Source organism: Solea solea, chromosome 1, assembly GCF_958295425.1.
Source record: "Solea solea chromosome 1, fSolSol10.1, whole genome shotgun sequence".
NCBI classification, from domain to species: Eukaryota; Metazoa; Chordata; class Actinopteri; order Pleuronectiformes; family Soleidae; genus Solea; species Solea solea.
The window spans coordinates 2,957,274-2,975,021 of NC_081134.1; the positions used below are offsets into that span (position 1 = coordinate 2,957,274).

At 39.9% G+C, this 17,748-nt stretch overlaps 1 protein-coding gene across 17 annotated transcripts in view; it reads right to left on the reverse strand.

Annotated features, from left to right (window-relative positions):
- Positions 1-1,994: 1,994 nt before the first annotated feature.
- Positions 1,995-17,748, reverse strand: part of LOC131470106 (rho GTPase-activating protein 12-like) — a 45,765-nt gene continuing 30,011 nt past the window's right edge. For 4 of the 17 annotated variants that reach the window (XM_058645662.1, XM_058645718.1, XM_058645798.1 and 1 more), the window contains 17 exons: positions 15,934-16,203; positions 14,466-14,666; positions 14,004-14,084; positions 12,958-13,086; positions 12,686-12,748; positions 11,209-11,283; positions 9,881-9,942; positions 9,287-9,368; positions 7,296-7,397; positions 6,968-7,066; positions 6,372-6,474; positions 5,937-6,059; positions 5,523-5,621; positions 5,203-5,280; positions 4,845-4,979; positions 4,296-4,401; positions 1,995-3,942 (listed from right to left, as the gene is read on the reverse strand). In XM_058645662.1, the coding sequence (XP_058501645.1) occupies positions 3,768-3,942; positions 4,296-4,401; positions 4,845-4,979; positions 5,203-5,280; positions 5,523-5,621; positions 5,937-6,059; positions 6,372-6,474; positions 6,968-7,066; positions 7,296-7,397; positions 9,287-9,368; positions 9,881-9,942; positions 11,209-11,283; positions 12,686-12,748; positions 12,958-13,086; positions 14,004-14,084; positions 14,466-14,666; positions 15,934-16,203 (1,983 nt within the window). In that variant the 3' untranslated portion in view covers positions 1,995-3,767. The remainder of the gene's footprint in view (positions 3,943-4,295; positions 4,402-4,844; positions 4,980-5,202; positions 5,281-5,522; positions 5,622-5,936; positions 6,060-6,371; positions 6,475-6,967; positions 7,067-7,295; positions 7,398-9,286; positions 9,369-9,880; positions 9,943-11,208; positions 11,284-12,685; positions 12,749-12,957; positions 13,087-14,003; positions 14,085-14,465; positions 14,667-15,933; positions 16,204-17,748) is intronic. The other 13 variants (XM_058645682.1, XM_058645671.1, XM_058645707.1 and 10 more) reach the window with 13 other exon arrangements.

Sequence of the window (17,748 nt, forward strand, 5' to 3'; positions counted from 1 at the left end):
CCCCTTATCAGCTCCTTGTCTTCACAGCTGCCAGGTTGTTTGGTGTTTTCAACCTCTCTCCATCCCTGAATCTGTGCCAGCCTCATTCCCGTTCTTCCTGGTTTTTGAATTCACTCACCTCGTCTTGTCAGAACTGTTTTGCCTCCTTGTCTGTTTTAAAAAAAACCTCCATGTTCACTTCTTGCTACCTGTGCTGGACTGTGTTTGTGGTAAGTTCAGGCCGCTCTCCAGCAGAACTGCGCAGTGTATTCTACATACTATCCATAGTTAGAGCATAGAGTCAGTGTTAAGAACTACAAACTGTAAGTGATGTGCACTCAAACCTTTCCAGCCTTCCAGGCCAGATTCCTGTGTTTAACATTCCCCATGCAGCCACATATACAGCATCAGTTTATCCCTATCAGCAGGAGCCACGAAGCACTGAGGCTGAAAGGAAGTGAAGTGTGGGTGTTGAGCTGGAAAAGGCCCTGCAGGGAGTCACTGACCGATCAGAGCCTGAAACTGGGCCTGGAGCACCTGGACATACAACCACAGCAACAGTTATTTTTTATCAATATTATGTACTTTTACCATTAACAAAAGATCCTCTTTATTCAAGCACAAGCTCATAAAGAATAGATGTTACTGTATCTGTCCCAATTAAAAAAACATGAAATGAATTATACATAAACGCTGCAGGTGGCTACATGAGGCGTAAAGTTCTCGGCTCCATCGCCAGTGTCTGATACCTTCGTGTCATTAAAATACAGAATGCAGAATATTCACATGAACGGCAATAACATTTAAATTATTCACAGCAGTTATCGGCGGCTGCTTTTTGTATTATTTTTCTGTCTGGTATAATATGCAGTGGACTGAACACTCTCCCCAAAACAACCAGAGTATTCCACAGTAATTAATATCAGGTTGTCCTTTCAGAGTTATAGGCTCTTATCATGACTTTACGTCCTTTTCAAAATATAAATTCAGCTTTTATTCAAGCCAACCATTCTATAAACCATCCAGGATAAATTTCTCTGCTTCCCAAAAGTGTGACTGCTGAATGCGTCCTGATCATAATGACCACATAATGCACGTGTACATGATATTATCTGGTTAATGTGAAGGAGAAAAAAATAATCCACATACCTGAATAGAATTAAAACGCCTCTGAATAAGACTTTATTCAGGTCAAATCACCAGAGGAATCTGTGGTTGTCCTGACCTCATTTCTAAAGGTGCAACACTATAAGTGGAGCGATTTACAATTAGGGCGGCACTTAAAAAAAGAAAAAGGAAAGTATGAGAAGAATATGCAAGGAAAGCAAAAACTCTGTTGTGCCTACAGTGAAGGTTTACACTATTCTGAGACTAAGTAGGTAATAACAGCAACAGCAGTTAACGTGCAAACACAAGGTGCAAAAGACTGCTTAGAAGTCTATAGTCATAACATATTCTAATGCAACCTTTTATTGTGTTTAAATAGAACTGGATATGGTTGGAGCTTGATGAAATTAAAACACTCCATTTTCACCCATGACACTTTTATACTGTATAAAAATGAACGTAGTCTTCAGTTTGCAACTTGAAAATTGCAAATATTTTTCTTATACCATGACAGTGACAGATTGTTTTGTTCATATCTGATACTTTTTTCCTCTGGATTGGGGGGGGGGGGGGTTACAGGGCTATTGGCTGATTCATCTGCTCTCTGCTTGTTCGTGCTTCAAACTGCTGTCACTCTATTGGCCTTTAAAAGTCCACAATCGTTCAGACAAAGTGGCGACTGGTCGCGACGTCATTCATGAGGATCTCAACTCCCGCTCTGAAGCCAAAACAACTGGTGTTTTCAGATGTCACCGAAAAAAGCAGCCTCCCCATTTCTCCTGTGAAAAAAGAAAAACAGCCAAACATGTCATCCACAAAATTCTACATCATGTATCTGCCATTGGCTGCACTGATTTCTGAAGATTGACACAGTAAAACCCATTAAAAAAAACACAAAGAATATGCCCCTCTATTAAAGGTCTTTATTCCAGTTTGATAAAGCCGACAGCATTTACTTTGCAAACTTACATTCACAACCTTCCATGTACCTGATTCACAGGTAAACCACCTCATCCACAGTTCATTACTTCACACCTCACGTCACTTCTCCCTCTTTACCTTATTTTTAACACTCCAGGCAAATGTACTTATATTTACTATTTGTACAACATGTTGTCAGTAAATTCATTCATTCATCCATACAACCCACACACACACAGACACACATGCACACACACATATACACTGTACAAATGTATCAATGGAGACACGTTCAAGGGCCGTTTGCTTTGTATCCATGAGGAGAAAAGCAACAGCTGAGTACCAGTGTTGGTTTTCAGGTTTATGTTCTGACCACTGTGAGATGATTTGTTCTAAAAAAGCCAAGAGGAGAAGGTGGCATGCAGATATATAATACGGAGTTCTGTTAAAGGGATAGTTCAAGTTTGGTTGAAGTGTGGTTGTATGCGGTGCCGCCACACAGAGACCCGACTGTGCCAAGAACCAGTTTAAGGCAGGCACAGCGCTTTATCTCACGGTCAGACAGACTTTTCTGACTGGAAAAAGAAGTTTGTAAACCGTTCACTCTCACGTTCTCCAAATAGAGAGCTAGTGTTCAGGAGTTGTTAGTCTACTGCTGCCTTGTTATCAGCTCACTTCACTTACTGAAGTCACAAAATAAGATATCGGAGCGTTCTGATCAGCAGTGGATCAGCAACGCCTGTGTGCTGTGATGTAAAATTGCACATTCTCTCTATGGACTTTGGTGCAGGGAGTGAGCAGTTAAATAACATAAAATTCAAATTCAGTTTCCAGGAAGAAAAGGCTGTCTGACGTCAAGATAAAGTGGCAAACATATTCTTAAGATATCGCAGTCTAAATCAGGCATAGATTTTATTAGGTCAGCCTTTTGATAAGTCTTTCTTTTCTGTCCTCCTTAGCGTCACTGCTTGCAGCCATGTCAGCAAGCTTGCTGGGTTCTGTCAGCGCCTTTAAATGATCCCTTTAACCTGATGCGTTCAAAAGAGCATTAGTCCAGTATATCAGGGGAGAAAGAAGAGAAAGGGGGCAGAGATGGATGCAGAGAGAAAGAGAAGAAAAAAATCATTTAAAATAAAACAGAAAATAAAAAAGGGAACACAATGAGTACAGAAAGACAAAAAGATTTTCTTGTAAAATAATAATCCACATCCCTTCTCCTTGTTCTGCCTCTAACGTCTTTCTCGCTTAGTGTCTAAACTCTAAAGCAAAGCTGTCATTTACCCAGGAAAGATACAGTACAAACACGTCATATTCAGCATCATAAACCTCCAATACTGACACCTCCTGTGTGATGGAGGCTGCTGAGGCTCCATTGCTCTCAGCGTGTTTGTGCAGTGGTCCAGGCCTGTTTGGTTCCGTGTTTTATTTAAAATCCAGTGTCAGGACAGGAGGACGTCACCTTTGCAGTACAGAGGCGACACAAATGCAGCGACAGAAGAAAACGAGAAACTGAAAAAGTGCAATGAGTCAAAAATGTTTTGGTCACTAGTTACATCTACGATTTAGTTTCCGTGACGTTTGGTCCACAAATTGGTTGTTTGGAGAAGCCACTGCCCACAGGTTGGTTTGAGATAAAGATGAAGTCGACAACAATGAGCAGAACCGGGCTGTGTGTGTGTGTTTTTTTTTTTTTTAGCAGGGCCATGCTGCGTTATTGGAGAGAAAATAGAACACGTAGGCTTATCCTCTGTTGCCTCCGTCTACCTGCCAAAAAAGCTCTCATACTCCAGCAGTGTCAGCTCCACTATCTGGTTCTGGTAGACCATGTGGACGGCCATGTTCCAGGTCTCCGTTTCAGGCCGCAGCAGTGTCGGGCCGAACACGATGGCCATGCTTTGAGTGTTCATACGGTTTTCTTCACCATGTTCGATCACCCTGGAGGAAAGACAAACTGTTAGATTCTCTACACGCTGAACAAAATCTAATTGTTCAGCCCATCAAACTATCGCAGTATTTTTAAATAATTATAATTTCAGTCATACATATTCAGGCACTAACCTTTAACATTACCTTTAATGACAAACAATAACAGTTTAAAGCATGTTTAGCCTTTTATTCAACTATGTATCAAACTGGGAAGTATTTAATTATATATCTGTGTCATTGCAGATACTGATGGACAGCTCATAAAATCAGTACATCCCTAGTATACACATTTTTAAGTGTTGTAAGTAAGGTTGTCTTTGTCCATATCTGGATGAATAAAAAAAACACAGTGGTTTTCTTACTTCCTCATGTGTTTGAAGAGAACCTGCATGGTGTCATGGTTTGGCTTAGGCAGTTGTTTGATCAAGTTTTTGATGGACTGAACCCGCTGCTTGTAGTCTGATATTTCTGTAGAGCAGAAAAAGAAAACAAAAAAGTATTAAAGCCTTGGTAGAAACATGTGAACCATCAGAGTAATGCGTACTTATATTGTCTTCGCTGGTACTATACTGGGTAAAAAAAAACAGATCCAGACAAACTGAATAGTACTTAATCTTTATGGAAGTCATTTTATAAATAGGGTTTAGGGATCTCAGTGGTGCTTTTTGACTTTTATTTTCAACAATAATATAAAAGAGGTAAAGGATGTTTTCTAAGTATCTATCTCCCAGTATTCAGTTTAAATTTCAGCACAAAAAAACAGGCTTAATGAACTTCTTTCCATGATTGGAAGAGATTTCAATAAAATGCCGGTTTGGGGGGTTTTGCCGCAGTAAATGCTTCTGTTATCCTTTATATACTAAGTGTGTTGCTGAGTGAGTGCAGGGACATATTTGTGGTGCAGCACATACTGATGGCATTGACAAAGTCATGGAAGAGAGTGTAGGTGAAGAGCGGCTCTGGCAGCTCTCTGAAGTACATCTTTAACGCTCCTGTGGTCACATGGATGTCCTCCCACTTCCCGTCTTCCAGGCTCACCTTCTCATCTGGACACACACATACAAACCACTGTTTTAGGAAAAAGTCAAGTAAAATATTTACATTGCACAAGTCTTTTTTACTTTAATCTCCAACCAAGGATTACAGAAAAACGACTTGATTTGTGATTTCAGTAACATTTCAGGTTAATTGTTCAGACTATAATTTGATGATCTACATTGTAGTTGCCAAGTCAGTAAAGCAACGCAGTGTTAGTACACAGTGTCTTACCGTGATTGACAGCATATCGTAGTTTCTGTATGACGGCCAGATTTCCACTGACTCTGTACAGCCCATCCACATGCAGACCTGCAGGGCATGATGGGAGAAAAACACCAGTGAGGAGAAATCTATAATCTATCAATACTGTCAGACATAGTTGAGTATTTATACTACTTTACAACTTGTTAGGGAGTAACTGCTTATCAAACATTAGCTGTATAATCACGTAACAGTAAACCCCTCCCATCTTTTACAACATGCACATTCACAGAAACTAGAAACCTTTCCTCCTAATGCAGATGTGATGGTAAACACACATGTAGACTCACCACTGTTCTCCACATGGTCGATGCACATCCTTACAAAGTGTGGCACTGTGCTGTTTTCCCTTTGACACAAACTGGACAAACTGCAGCCAAACACCTGATCTGAAGACACATAGTAACAAAAGACAGCATCACAAACAGTCCAAGGTCCTCAGTCAGCTGTCTACCACTTCCAGACTTGATTGTTAATGGTGTGCGGTAAAAAAAAAACGTTTTCAGATGTGTGATAAAGCATTTTCATGGCAATATACTGGATTCTTAGCTTAGAATCAGGAGATTTTTCTCAGCAAATAAAGAATCATCTTAATCTAAAAATGCAGAATCACCAAAAAAATCACTATTTTCACGTGTCAGCAAAACATTTCCACCCGCTAATCTAATAAATGTATGAAAGTACAACTTAAAAGTCTCCGTTACCCTTGATGTATCCCTTATCTCTGACGGACTGTAGTGTCGGGCGGCGGATGAGGAACTTCTTCAGCTTGTGTCTGGTCTTCTTGTTGTCGGAGGAGTCCATGCTGGTGGAGGTCTTCATGGCTGCTGAGGAAAAAGGAGCTATGAAAGTGTAGTCCACTACTCGTCTCAGCACACTGATCGACATTACAGCTGCTCTGTGTTTTAGAGGAATGACACTGATAAGCAGTTGTTTTATAGAGCGGGTGATACTGATACGTCATCGAGCTGTTTTTGTACTTTGTGCTTTCGATATGCGCTGCCAAATCTGTCCTACAGTCATAATTATTCTACTTTATTCAACATTTAAATCTTAATAATCAACTTTAACTTACTTTTTAAAAAGTGTTTAAAAACATAATGTAATAACACAAGTTTAAAGCCATAAAGAGCACAGACCTCTGCCTTTCTTTGAGTCTCTATGTTCTTTCTCCTTGTCATGTTTCTCAGAACCAGGAGACTCGGGCATGTCCTCCTCGATGGCCTCATCAGACTCACAAGCCTAAAAACACACACAAACACAAACAAGATATTGTTGATGTAAAGACGTTCACGTTGCTACATCGCTGGACTCCCAGGGCAGGAAAACGTAAAAAGTACAGCTGCAAGTCAAATCGGTTGGATTTTACTTTTTTTTTATTTGTAACTTTGTTATTTCCTGTGTTTCCACACGATGGAGTTCCTGAGTTAATGATTTTAGCTTCTTCAATAATGATTATTTTACTCTCAGTTTTTCAGTAGGGTGGCTTATATTCAGCAACATTTCCAAATCTTTTCACCTATAAACATCACACATTGATATCATAGTGTGGATACAATGAGCAGCTCCTATTCAGTTCAATATAACATGAACAGACATTTCAACATTATTTATATACTAAAACAAAGTCCTCTATTCATCTAAAATGAAGTCACAATCTAACAACACATGTATATTATGTTTTTGACCTTTGTTTCCTTAAGTAAACTAACTCTGAGAAAGCGTTGTTCCTTACGTGGGTGCTGATCATGTCCTGCAGCGCTCTGAACCAGTCAGAGATGACGTTCTCATTTTCTGACTGGATCAGCAAGTCTGTTCCCTGCCGAGTCTTCAGCTGCAAACAGGAGAAAGACACACAACAATGGTGAGATCTTTTTATTTCTTCACATTGTATGTTCACAATGAGCATGGACTCTTAAAACTCATAAAAATATTTACTTAAAACCCTTCAGTGGATTTCTGAAACATTAGTTTTTTTTGCACTTTGAAGTTGTTTTTCAAAGGAAAATACACACAAGTAAAAGATCAGAGAGCATGCGAATGTGAAGTGAGCTCTGTCTCACCTCTAATACGTGCTTCTTGCTGGATTTGTCCTTGGAGGCCCATTCCACTGAGCCGCCCTTCAGATCCACAGTGAACTCGGGTTGGGACTGGTTTCCTCCAAACTGGAGAGGAGAAAAGAATCCGAACGGGGCAGAGTAAACACCTTTGTCACATGTCTTACTCATGATAAATGTGACAATTTATGCAGCTGTAAAAAATAAAGCTGTCTTATAGCTCTGGCTTTGACTGTTTAAATACAAACAAGGGTCTATTACACTCACACCATCTTCAAAAGAGTTAACACAACGCTGACTAAGCCTATCAGCTCCACATGACACTCTGCGTGTTTCTCAATATGATGGTGTTTAGATCTCGTTCCACCTGGCGACATTCACACACTGCACACAGGAAGTGATTTGTTTTATCTCAAGACAGATGGAGGAAACAGTGTTCTAGTAAAGCGAGTCAGCTGCAAACAAGGGGGTATGACTAAAAACACAAAGAGGTGCAAACGTCGATCAGCAGTTTGACTTCTAGCCCTCACTCGCTCCTGCTCTGCTGGTGTGTATACTCAAACACTCCCATAGTCAGGTATAACATAAAAAAAATAAACCTTTAACTGAATAGCCGAACAACTGACAAACCCATTAGTTCTACACAGTGTATACACTTATTTGGCAGTTCATTAAAACCACCAACTGCAACCACTAGCAGGCTCTGATTCAGCTGTGTTGTCCTGATTTCAGAGGATGTAGCTTGTGCTGCTCCATTACACACAGAAGTGATTCTGTTATGTTGTCTCATGTCACTGATATAAAGGGGGTGAATAAAAAAAAAAAACACCTTTAAGGATGAAAATGACACAGTTCAGCGCTGCTTTAACACTTGAGCCTCCACAGTGTTCACAGTTGTATCAACACCTCTGTCAAACAAAACCGGATCATTATAACCTGCAGGAAGGAGGATTTAATGGTTCGCTCTCACAGTAGACAGCAATCGATTTAGATAGGTGAACCCAGTAAACTGCCAAGACAGCGTATATTCTTCAATTCCTTTAATTTAAAGCCTCTCTTAATGTTTTGGCATACTGGGTTTAAGGAAAAACACCAAGCCGCCATTTATTTTATCTTGACAGTTCATTTATTGCAGTGAAAACTTTGCAGTAAAGACTCAGGAGTGTGTTCCAGCCTCCACACACATGCACATGCACATGCAGTAATGCTGCCTGTGTGTCATGCTCCGTCCACGTAACAAGACCCATGACAGCAGACCTCCATCTGAACTTTAAAACTTCTCAGCTTTTCCGACTGAATCCGTTTTCTAAACTCTGTCCATGTTGTCAACCCTGAGCTTTGATGTGACCGATAACAAAGGGGTCTGGGGTCAGAGCACGACAGACAGGACATATGTGTCATGCAGAAAAGGAGGTAGAGAAGAAGTAGAGAAGCACACATAAGGAAGGAGAAAGCACATACAGAGGAGGCTTGAGGGAGCTCAGTGCAGCCATGGCAGACAGCAGGATGCTTCTTAGCAGACGGCCTCCAATTACTCAACAGTGACAGGAGAAATTCAGGGAAGGAGTCACTGTGATAGTATGACTGCATGAAGGGATCGAGGAGGGGCAGTGAAGAAAACAGAGTGAGGGGGTGAGATAAAGAGATGGAGGCATGGAAAGAGAAGGAACAAGAAACATCCAGGAAGAAGAAAGTTCAAATTTCACTTGTAATGACCCTGTAATGACCTTATAAAAACCTTGAAAGCTTTTTTTTTTTAGGAAAATGCATTGACAAACCAAACACCAGCCTCTTTACAGAGCCTGGTTGAGACTAAAGAACAAAAACAACAACACAGAGATGAAACAGACTTGTCCTTGCCTCCCTTTTCAATGCCTGAATGACTGAGAACAACTCTTCTTTTGTTAGTACTGCACCTATGTCTAGACATATAGACTGAATCACTAACATGATGAGAAACATTTTTTCCCGTACAGAAAACCGTTTCTATCACTCACCCAGCTGCTTCCACCTCCTTGTCCTTTGGCAAACAGCAGTATGGATCCTTGGAGAACTGTCCAGGAGGAGGTCCAGTTCTTTCTGCAGCAGACAGTTCATGGACAACAGTCATCAAACGTGTACTTTTCCTTTATGTGTGCTCAACAGTGATGCAGGTTAGTGAACCAATTTGCACGAGATATTTAAATAATTTAAGAATTTAGATATGAAGAATCTAGTTATTTTCCTATAACTTTGGGCAAAGAGAGAATTAATTTAGGAATCACAGTGGCACAAGCATCTCAAAGTTTTAATGGACAGCTGCACTCAACAGCAGATTTACTGTCACTGCTATAGATGTGAAAATATTATTTACAGCAACGTAGTTAACAAAAATGTGCAGTTTGATTTCAATGTTCGCACTGTGATCCAAATACAAACTATATCCTGTGGCACAGCACGGCATTCAGAATCAGAATACTTTATTGGTAAATCACAATCTATTTTGATCACAAACAAACTGCAACGAACATCATCAGATTAACAGAAGGGCACATACTGTTACACCGTTCTCAATTAGACACAGCAAAAGTGTCAGAGTCAGAGTCACTCACCGCACTTTTTTGCCATTCTCTGTGATTTTTGTCACATTCAGAACCCCACACTTTTCAGATGGCTGGAGGAACAAAAACAAGCATTAGAGCGCAAATAAAACAAAACAACACTTTACAGAGACTCTACAGAGACACAGCAGGATCGCAAAGGACAAAGCTGCTGTCAAAGCTTAATATTGGTGAACAATAAGTCAAACACCACCACCAAAAAACACCATGCAACGAGAAAAATCACTCCCTCAGGAAAGGCAAGTGACCATAAAGAGTGGACTGGAGAGTGTATACAGATGCCAACTTACATTACATTTAATTATTCTATCAGAGCTGCATTTAGCCACTGATTATTTGCCTTTTCTGATTATGAGACAAATGGGTTATCAACCCAACCATTAACAAACCCAGATAATGACATAAATGTCTCTAATGGCGTATTTCCACCGGCTCTACTCGTCTCGCCACGGCACGGTTTAAGTAGCGTTTCCACTAGCATAGTACCAGGTACTAACAATCCTAAAAACGTGGGTTAATCTCCAACAACTACCAGGAGATCACAGACCCTGGCATCACAGACCTTGCCGCTGTGTTTCAGTCCAGTGACTGTGTCAGACGGAGTCTGTGCTCCGGTCATGGAGGAAGTACTGGACAAATACTTTTTATTAACTGATTCTGTAGTGGAGATGCAACCTAAACTGTGCCGTGTCGAGGTGAGGCGAGTAGAGCCGGTGGAAATACGCCATTAATGACATTTGACCAATCCTCAGTGTTTCTTCACAGACTCCAGTTTAAGATTTCTTAAAGAAGTAAGTTGGTGAATAAGGTGCTTATGCATCATCAGTGTGTTATGTACAGTAGACAATGTTCAGTTGGAGAGGGAGACAGGAAATGTTAAGGTTATTTATGGAATATTTATGGAAAAGGAGACAGCAGAAAAAACAAGTATTATAACATTATTACTGTATGCTATATTTGGATTATTTTCAGTGGTATACCATGCTGCCATTCTTAAGTATAACCCAGACAACTTATCTGCTGGATATACAACATCTGCACTACGGCGTTAATGCATGTAGGAATAGGGTGACAGTCTTTCCCTCTCCAAACAGGTGAATGTGGTCTATTGTATGTAACACACCAACTATGCTTAAGAACCTCAAACCCTCCACTAAAAAAACTATCGCTTTAACCATTTCCCAGACCAGTGTAGGAACCTTGTAGTAAGCTGCAACATGTGTCACTGCCTGTAACACAGGGACTGAGTTAAATAAACCCCTGCAGGACAGAGTCTGGTGGGTGAGGTGAGCAGGTGGAAGTTAGGGGTGAGTACTAACAGAGTCAGGGGGCTTTGGAGACGAAGGGCAGGAGTCAGAGTCAGGAGAGGAGGGTATGGGACCCAGAGGTGCATCCTAGTGAGGAGACAGGAATGGACAAAAAAGAAAAAAAGAAAAGAAAAACAAACACTGTGTCACAGGTAACAACAGAGTGTTAATGAGACGATGATGAGATCAGATGTGATGAAGAAGACAAAGACAAGTGTGATTAGCACTGAGATGACGGTGAGGATGATGATGATGACAGTGATTTCCAGGAGAAATGAATGGATTATTAATCAGATATGCATACAATAGTGTTTTTTGAAAGATTCATGCATATAAAAAGGTACTTCATGTGTTTCATATGTGTAATATTGTATTTTCTAAGAATGTTTCCGTCGCTGTGGTCAAGCTCTTTAAAGCTGCAGTAGGCAGGGTCATGGTTCCCACTCTCCTTCAAATCAATTTTCCAGGATATTTTCAGCTGCTGCAGTTTGACTTACCCTGCCCCTAAAAAGTCTAACTTAAAATATTTGCGGTCTATGACTATAACTTTAACTTATCTATGAAATGATCTCTAACATACTTAGAAGTTCTAGAAATAAAAGAAAAATCACAGAATAACGCAAACACATCTGCAAATTTATAGTGTAGCACTTGATTAGCATAACCATCTTAGCCATCGTTTCAGTCTGGCTTTTATGTAGCGTCTTACTTTTATAAATGTATGTTATGTTATTGTTGTGAGTTTATTTTTTTGTTGTAGTATTATTATTTGCTCTGCTATCAATATTTTATTTATATATATTATTATTAGATTTTATTGTTTTACTGTTTCTGAGTAAATAAGATTTACATATTTTATGTCTTTATCACTATAGTATTAAGTTAAAATCTTTTATACTTTTAAGTGCATTATTTTATTGATTTTTTATTGCTCAGTGTGCAATAGTTGCCAAGTGCATTTTTACTTTATTTGCTTGTTTTTGTTTATTCAGTCAAATTGGAAAGCACTTTATACAGCATTTGATAAGTTTGAAAGGTGCTACATAAAGACATTTTGACTAACACGTTAATTCAGCACAGCTGGGATAAAGAATGGCAAATAGGAGGTGCCCTCTCTCTCATTGTCACTCTCTTTGTTGTGTAATTGATTATAGAAGGCCAGATTTCCTCAAGGTCTAGAGGAGGTGCTTATGTCTAGTTCTCTCTCTGATCACTTGGTTTACATGAAGCTGAAATGTAAATAACAAAAAAACAAGCTGCCTACCACAGCTCTGAAGATGAACTTTATGATTGATTGTCCAATTTTTAAGTGAAATGATTAAAAAAAAAACTGGTTCAATCAACTCAGGGAAACATGCAAGAAAAAAAAGTGATTCAACACGAAGATGTGTAATTATGACTCATGTATTGTGATTGTCTCATTGTCTGTCTTTTAGGTTTAAGGATTAAGGGATAAGACAGTGATTTGTCGGTATGACGGACTACTGACTTTGTGTTTGTATGGGTGTAGGCGGGCAGAGACTGCGCGGAAACGTCTGGTTTTTAACAGCCGCTGCAATGTAACAAGTCTACAACTGAAACTGTTGACTTAACAACCGTTTTCACAACAGATAGCAGCAACACGGTACAGTATGTATCCAGGATTGAATAAGCACAACTGACAAATGTTAGAAATAGGTTTAAAAATGTACTTTTTAAGGGAGTTTTTGTATAAATATTAGACCATATTTAGTGTTTTCTTTGCAGATGCGGGTGTCAGACCTTGTCGTTTGGCTCTTCAACGTGAGAACTATGTCTCCACTTGGTCAGGATGATGGGCTCCAAGTGTCTCCTGTCCAGACTGCGAGTTTTTGGAGCATCTCCAGAAGGCTGGGGAGGGGAGATATTGTACTGAAAGAAGGAAACGGGGAATCACAAAGCATAAGCATTCAGTAATCTTTGTTTTTCCTAAATTAAACTGAATACGTCTAAATAAAACAGGTTTGAGCTGATATGTTTGTGCTGCAAGCTTTCATTTTGTTACAAATAGATTTTCCGCTCATAAATAATCATTGCAATGTGGGTAAACAAGAATAAGCACAGCATCTCCTTGAAGTTAATGTACATCCTGTAACATACTGTTTATACATACCTGTCAAATTACACTAACACACTAATTAGAACACATCTGCAACTACTGGATTAAATGTCAATATTATTTTACTAGTAAGTCAAATTGAAAATAGAATCTTTAAAATATAACTAATACAACTAACATAATAGGTTGATTATTGACAAGAAAACGTGATATGATACGGCACTGATCGAAAAAACCCTAAATATGATAAAAATGCACTCCTTGGCACAGACTTAAAAAAAGTAAACAAAAAGCAGCATCAGCATTTTAACAGAGTCATGATGTGGGCTGTTTATTTCTTCTTTATGGGAGGAGAATATTTGTAACACAGTGGAAGAATTATGTTTTTCAAATTGCTGGCTATGTCTAACTGGTAAATGCACACTAACTGGTTAATGTGTTGTGAACAGCCAAGTAGTTTTGGTTTGAATGAATAAAGGTTTGTCTTTCGTCTCCTGCTTGTTGTGTGTCGAACAAAATAAACCATTTAAAATTATGACTGTGGGAAAAACAAATGCTGTAGGTACTGAGCAACAAGAAAATAACTAACAAAAGAATCAGTTATCAGTAAAAATATTAGCTGTAGCACTTGTGATCACATCAATTATGCTCTCATGCTTTTGTAGGTTGATTACTGGACACAGTTCAGTAATTAGGGTCTAAATTTGACCATTCTTTTGAAGTGTTTTACCTTTGGCAGCTCCCATTCTGACCTGGAACCATCGGCGCTGTAGTAATAAGGTCGGCCCTGTTCATCAACATGTTTTAACCACTGGTGACACACATGGAGTAACAACATCAACATCAAACACGCTGACCAAACGGCAAATGAAATTTTTTGCATCAATCACCACATGAGGTGTTAAACGTTAAAAGTTGTTGATATTGCTTTTTTAAATGTATATGCATTTAAGCTCCTGAATGTTTGCCGCGAGTGCCTTCTAAGAGCTAAACATTCTGTATTGTCGACATTTCTCCTGTGGTGGTAATATCTCTCTCTCCAGCTGTGGTGTTACAACATTGTTGAATCAGTGCAAGAAGGAAATATAGGCGGAGAAAATCATCACAAAATCAACCTGAACTCCATTAATTCTTTCATCCCCAGAAACCACCAGAGTCAAGAGGCAGAAGATGAGCGCTGTGCAGCGGGTACCTTCTCGTTAGTATGGTCGCTGACGAACAGCCTGTGGCCGTGCTCATCCATCTCCTCCGACCAACCACGCGGCGGCGAGCCATACTGACTGTCAGACTGGCTAGAGTAGGTACTGAAGCAGGTGTCCTCCGACGACAGAGGCTTAAGTCGACCGATGGACAGCGAAAGGAGGGGGAGGAAAGAAGGCGATAGAGGAGTAGTCTAGCATGTGTGAAGAGAGAGAGGAAGAGAGAGAGGAAGAGAGAAGAGACAGGGCATCTTTCACCATGACGTTATCGAGGAGAATAAGCAGTCAAGCACCCACAACCAGTACACCATTAGATTTTATAGAACAGAAAACCAGAAAACCCGTAAGAGAGTTAAAAATAAACAACTACTAATGGTCATGCTTCATTGTGGACTGTGTAAATCTAGAGGTGGTTGCTACAGTTAACTGAGTGACAGTGGGAGCTTTACACCTGTAGGTGGCAGTGTGGTGCATTGTGCATGTACTGGAATTGGGAAGAAAATGAGAGGTGACCACCTCATGACTCAGTCTGGTATGTGTCAGTGTACTGCATGTGCACATGAAAGAATCTTTCACTTAGTCATAATTGTCACTGGCTGTTGATCAAGTAACTCTTGAAAATTGTAATACTGCCCTGTGCAATTTCCAAAATTGCAAGTCTATTTGTATCTACACGTGGGACTTTCTGTTTCATCACAACTTTTCAATGAACCACATGTGGTGTTGATACGGCATACATGGCGCAGGGATTTTATTTTCTCTGAAATGCATTTTGCCTGACACTTAACTCTGTCTTATATGCTGCATTTTTAGCATTTTTAAATCCGTCTCTGGCTGAGAATATACAAAAGCGTGGGTGGACTTCTCTTAATTCTTTTGGCTCACTATACTTTGGTCTTTTTTTGTGGTTATACCTCCTGCAGTAAAAATGTATGTTTTGTGAGGATTTTAATTTAATTAATAAATTATTAATTTAATTAATTAATTGTTCATTTAATTAATGAATTATTAATTTAATTTTAATTGCACAAATCTTAAGATACAGTATATTGTCCGTTTGTCCTTGTTATTAAGTTTTTAGTGATGTTGTACTTGTCTCCCTTTCTGACTGGCTTTGAGTCTCCTTTGCACTTCAAGAAATTGATAACTTAAGCCTTGCCGGAAGATTTGCACACTGTCTAAAACTAACTCGGTGCTGACATGGGGAATAAACTACATCCTCCGTTTATTTAAGGTACTGAAAAAAAAATTGACCATCTCAAAGTGGTTTAAAGATCTTAAATCTTCAAAACATCACTATGTGGTCACACCATTGGCTTAGTGTTTTCATAACACACAAGCTAAGTTGAATGCACTTGTAAGCTGGGGAGTGTTTTCAGTCGTGTTTTAAGTCATGTCACTGGAACCTCTTCATAAACAGACAGTCTACATTTGTATGGGCATACAGGGCATGTATTGTACCTCAGAGCTCTCTCCTGCACTGTGGTTTTCTCCTCTGGAGTTGCCGCTACTGGTCTCCCTGGCTCGAGGCGGCTTCCAGGTCCTCTCTTGGGTGGAGCGGTTGTAGTAGAAGTGCCTGCCACTCTGGTCCTTGTAACTCTCCCAGTCACCCAAAGTCTGAATGGGGGAGCCTGAGGGCAGAGGGGGCATGTGTGTCTGGCTGATCTTCAGCTCCTTGAGGTTGGTGTAGATGGGCGAGTCACCGTGGCCATGGCCTGATGAAGACACCGTCTGATGGAGGGAGAAAGAAGCAAAGAAAGCAAAAGGTAAAATAGTGAATCATTTGTGACTGGATTTCAGTCTGTTACAGGGGTGGACGATAGGACGTAAAAAAAACTACAATAAAAGGCATATTTTTTTCCTCTATCTCTGCACTGCCTGTCTAGTAAATTCCGGTCATACTTTGAAACAAAACACATTCTCGCTCTTGTTTTGGTCAAAAGACACAACAAATAAGTCACCAACTATGGAAACTTGCTTGAGTTTAAAAAAAAAAAAAGGAAACAAAAAAGGATGAACTCCTATTGAGTAATCACTGCTTGAAAATACAGAATTCGACCGAGTATGTATGTGTGGATTACTAGACCCTTGGACCCTTGTTTAAATGGGAATGGAACTGCAGATGTGTATGTGGATGCAGAAATGAGAATTGATGCAACAGCACGTCAGAGAAACTTGCTCTCTCTCAGACCTGAGCTGTGCTGTTATTATTGATTATCCGTGACACATCTAGCTGTAGCAGCTGCTGCTCTACTCTCCTTCACTCAGTCAGCCACTAAACCACTAAAAATAACCAAAAAACATATCCAAAGTCTGAGTCCTCGCCTCCAACTTCCATGTCCGAATGTAGTCAATGCTTGAATCCGAGTCCTGGACCAAAAGCAAACCATGTGCCCATTTCTCACGATAATGACAATATTGCAAAATCAATATCATTAGAATGTGTTATTCTTGCAAACTCAGCAATTAGTGATAGTAAATATGACCTCTGTATTTATCCCATCCATTTTACACCCCAGTAGTGATTACACACACAAGCCTGGTGCAGGAGCAGTGGGCAGATCTTATCTGTGCCCAGGGAGCAATCACAATGGTGACGGTGATGTCACCGGTATACTGCCCACCCCTAGTCTGTTGCATAATCAGGGAAAAGATCCTGGACAGCGTGATGCAACAAAATCACATGTCTCACAGTGTAAAATCAACAGCTGCATATGCAAGCTGCTGCACACCTTCATACAAAACACCTGTCAACACCCTCAGAACCGACATCAAACCTCCACACTGTCAACGCCATGTTCCCACTGAAAACGTATTAAATGACAGAATCTATACAGCAATGTTGGTGCAAGGCAGTGAGTGGCACAGGAACTTAAAGTGTCAAATAAGCTGACATAATCTTGCTGACCACCGAGGAGCAGAGAACTGAGTGAATCTGAAGAAGGAGCACAGGGGGAAGTGCTGCTCTTATATAAGTGAGAGTAGCAGATAAGGTAAAAATAGGGAAGTAAAACTGACTATGAAGACACATCTTGAAAAATTAGGACACTTTGTCCAGATTCCTCCTCAAAGCTGTAAAGAAGGGAAGCTGTGGAAATCAGGAGATTAAATTAAAGTTATCTTTTGTGTGAGCTAATAAAGCATGACACAAAGTTACTCCACCAATATTCCTGTAACCTGCTGGAGTCAAGATTCAAACCCCTGATGGAGGATTGATCCATGTAAATGGATGACTTGTCATGTTTATTTCATGCTAGTTTTACAAAGAAGCGGCCA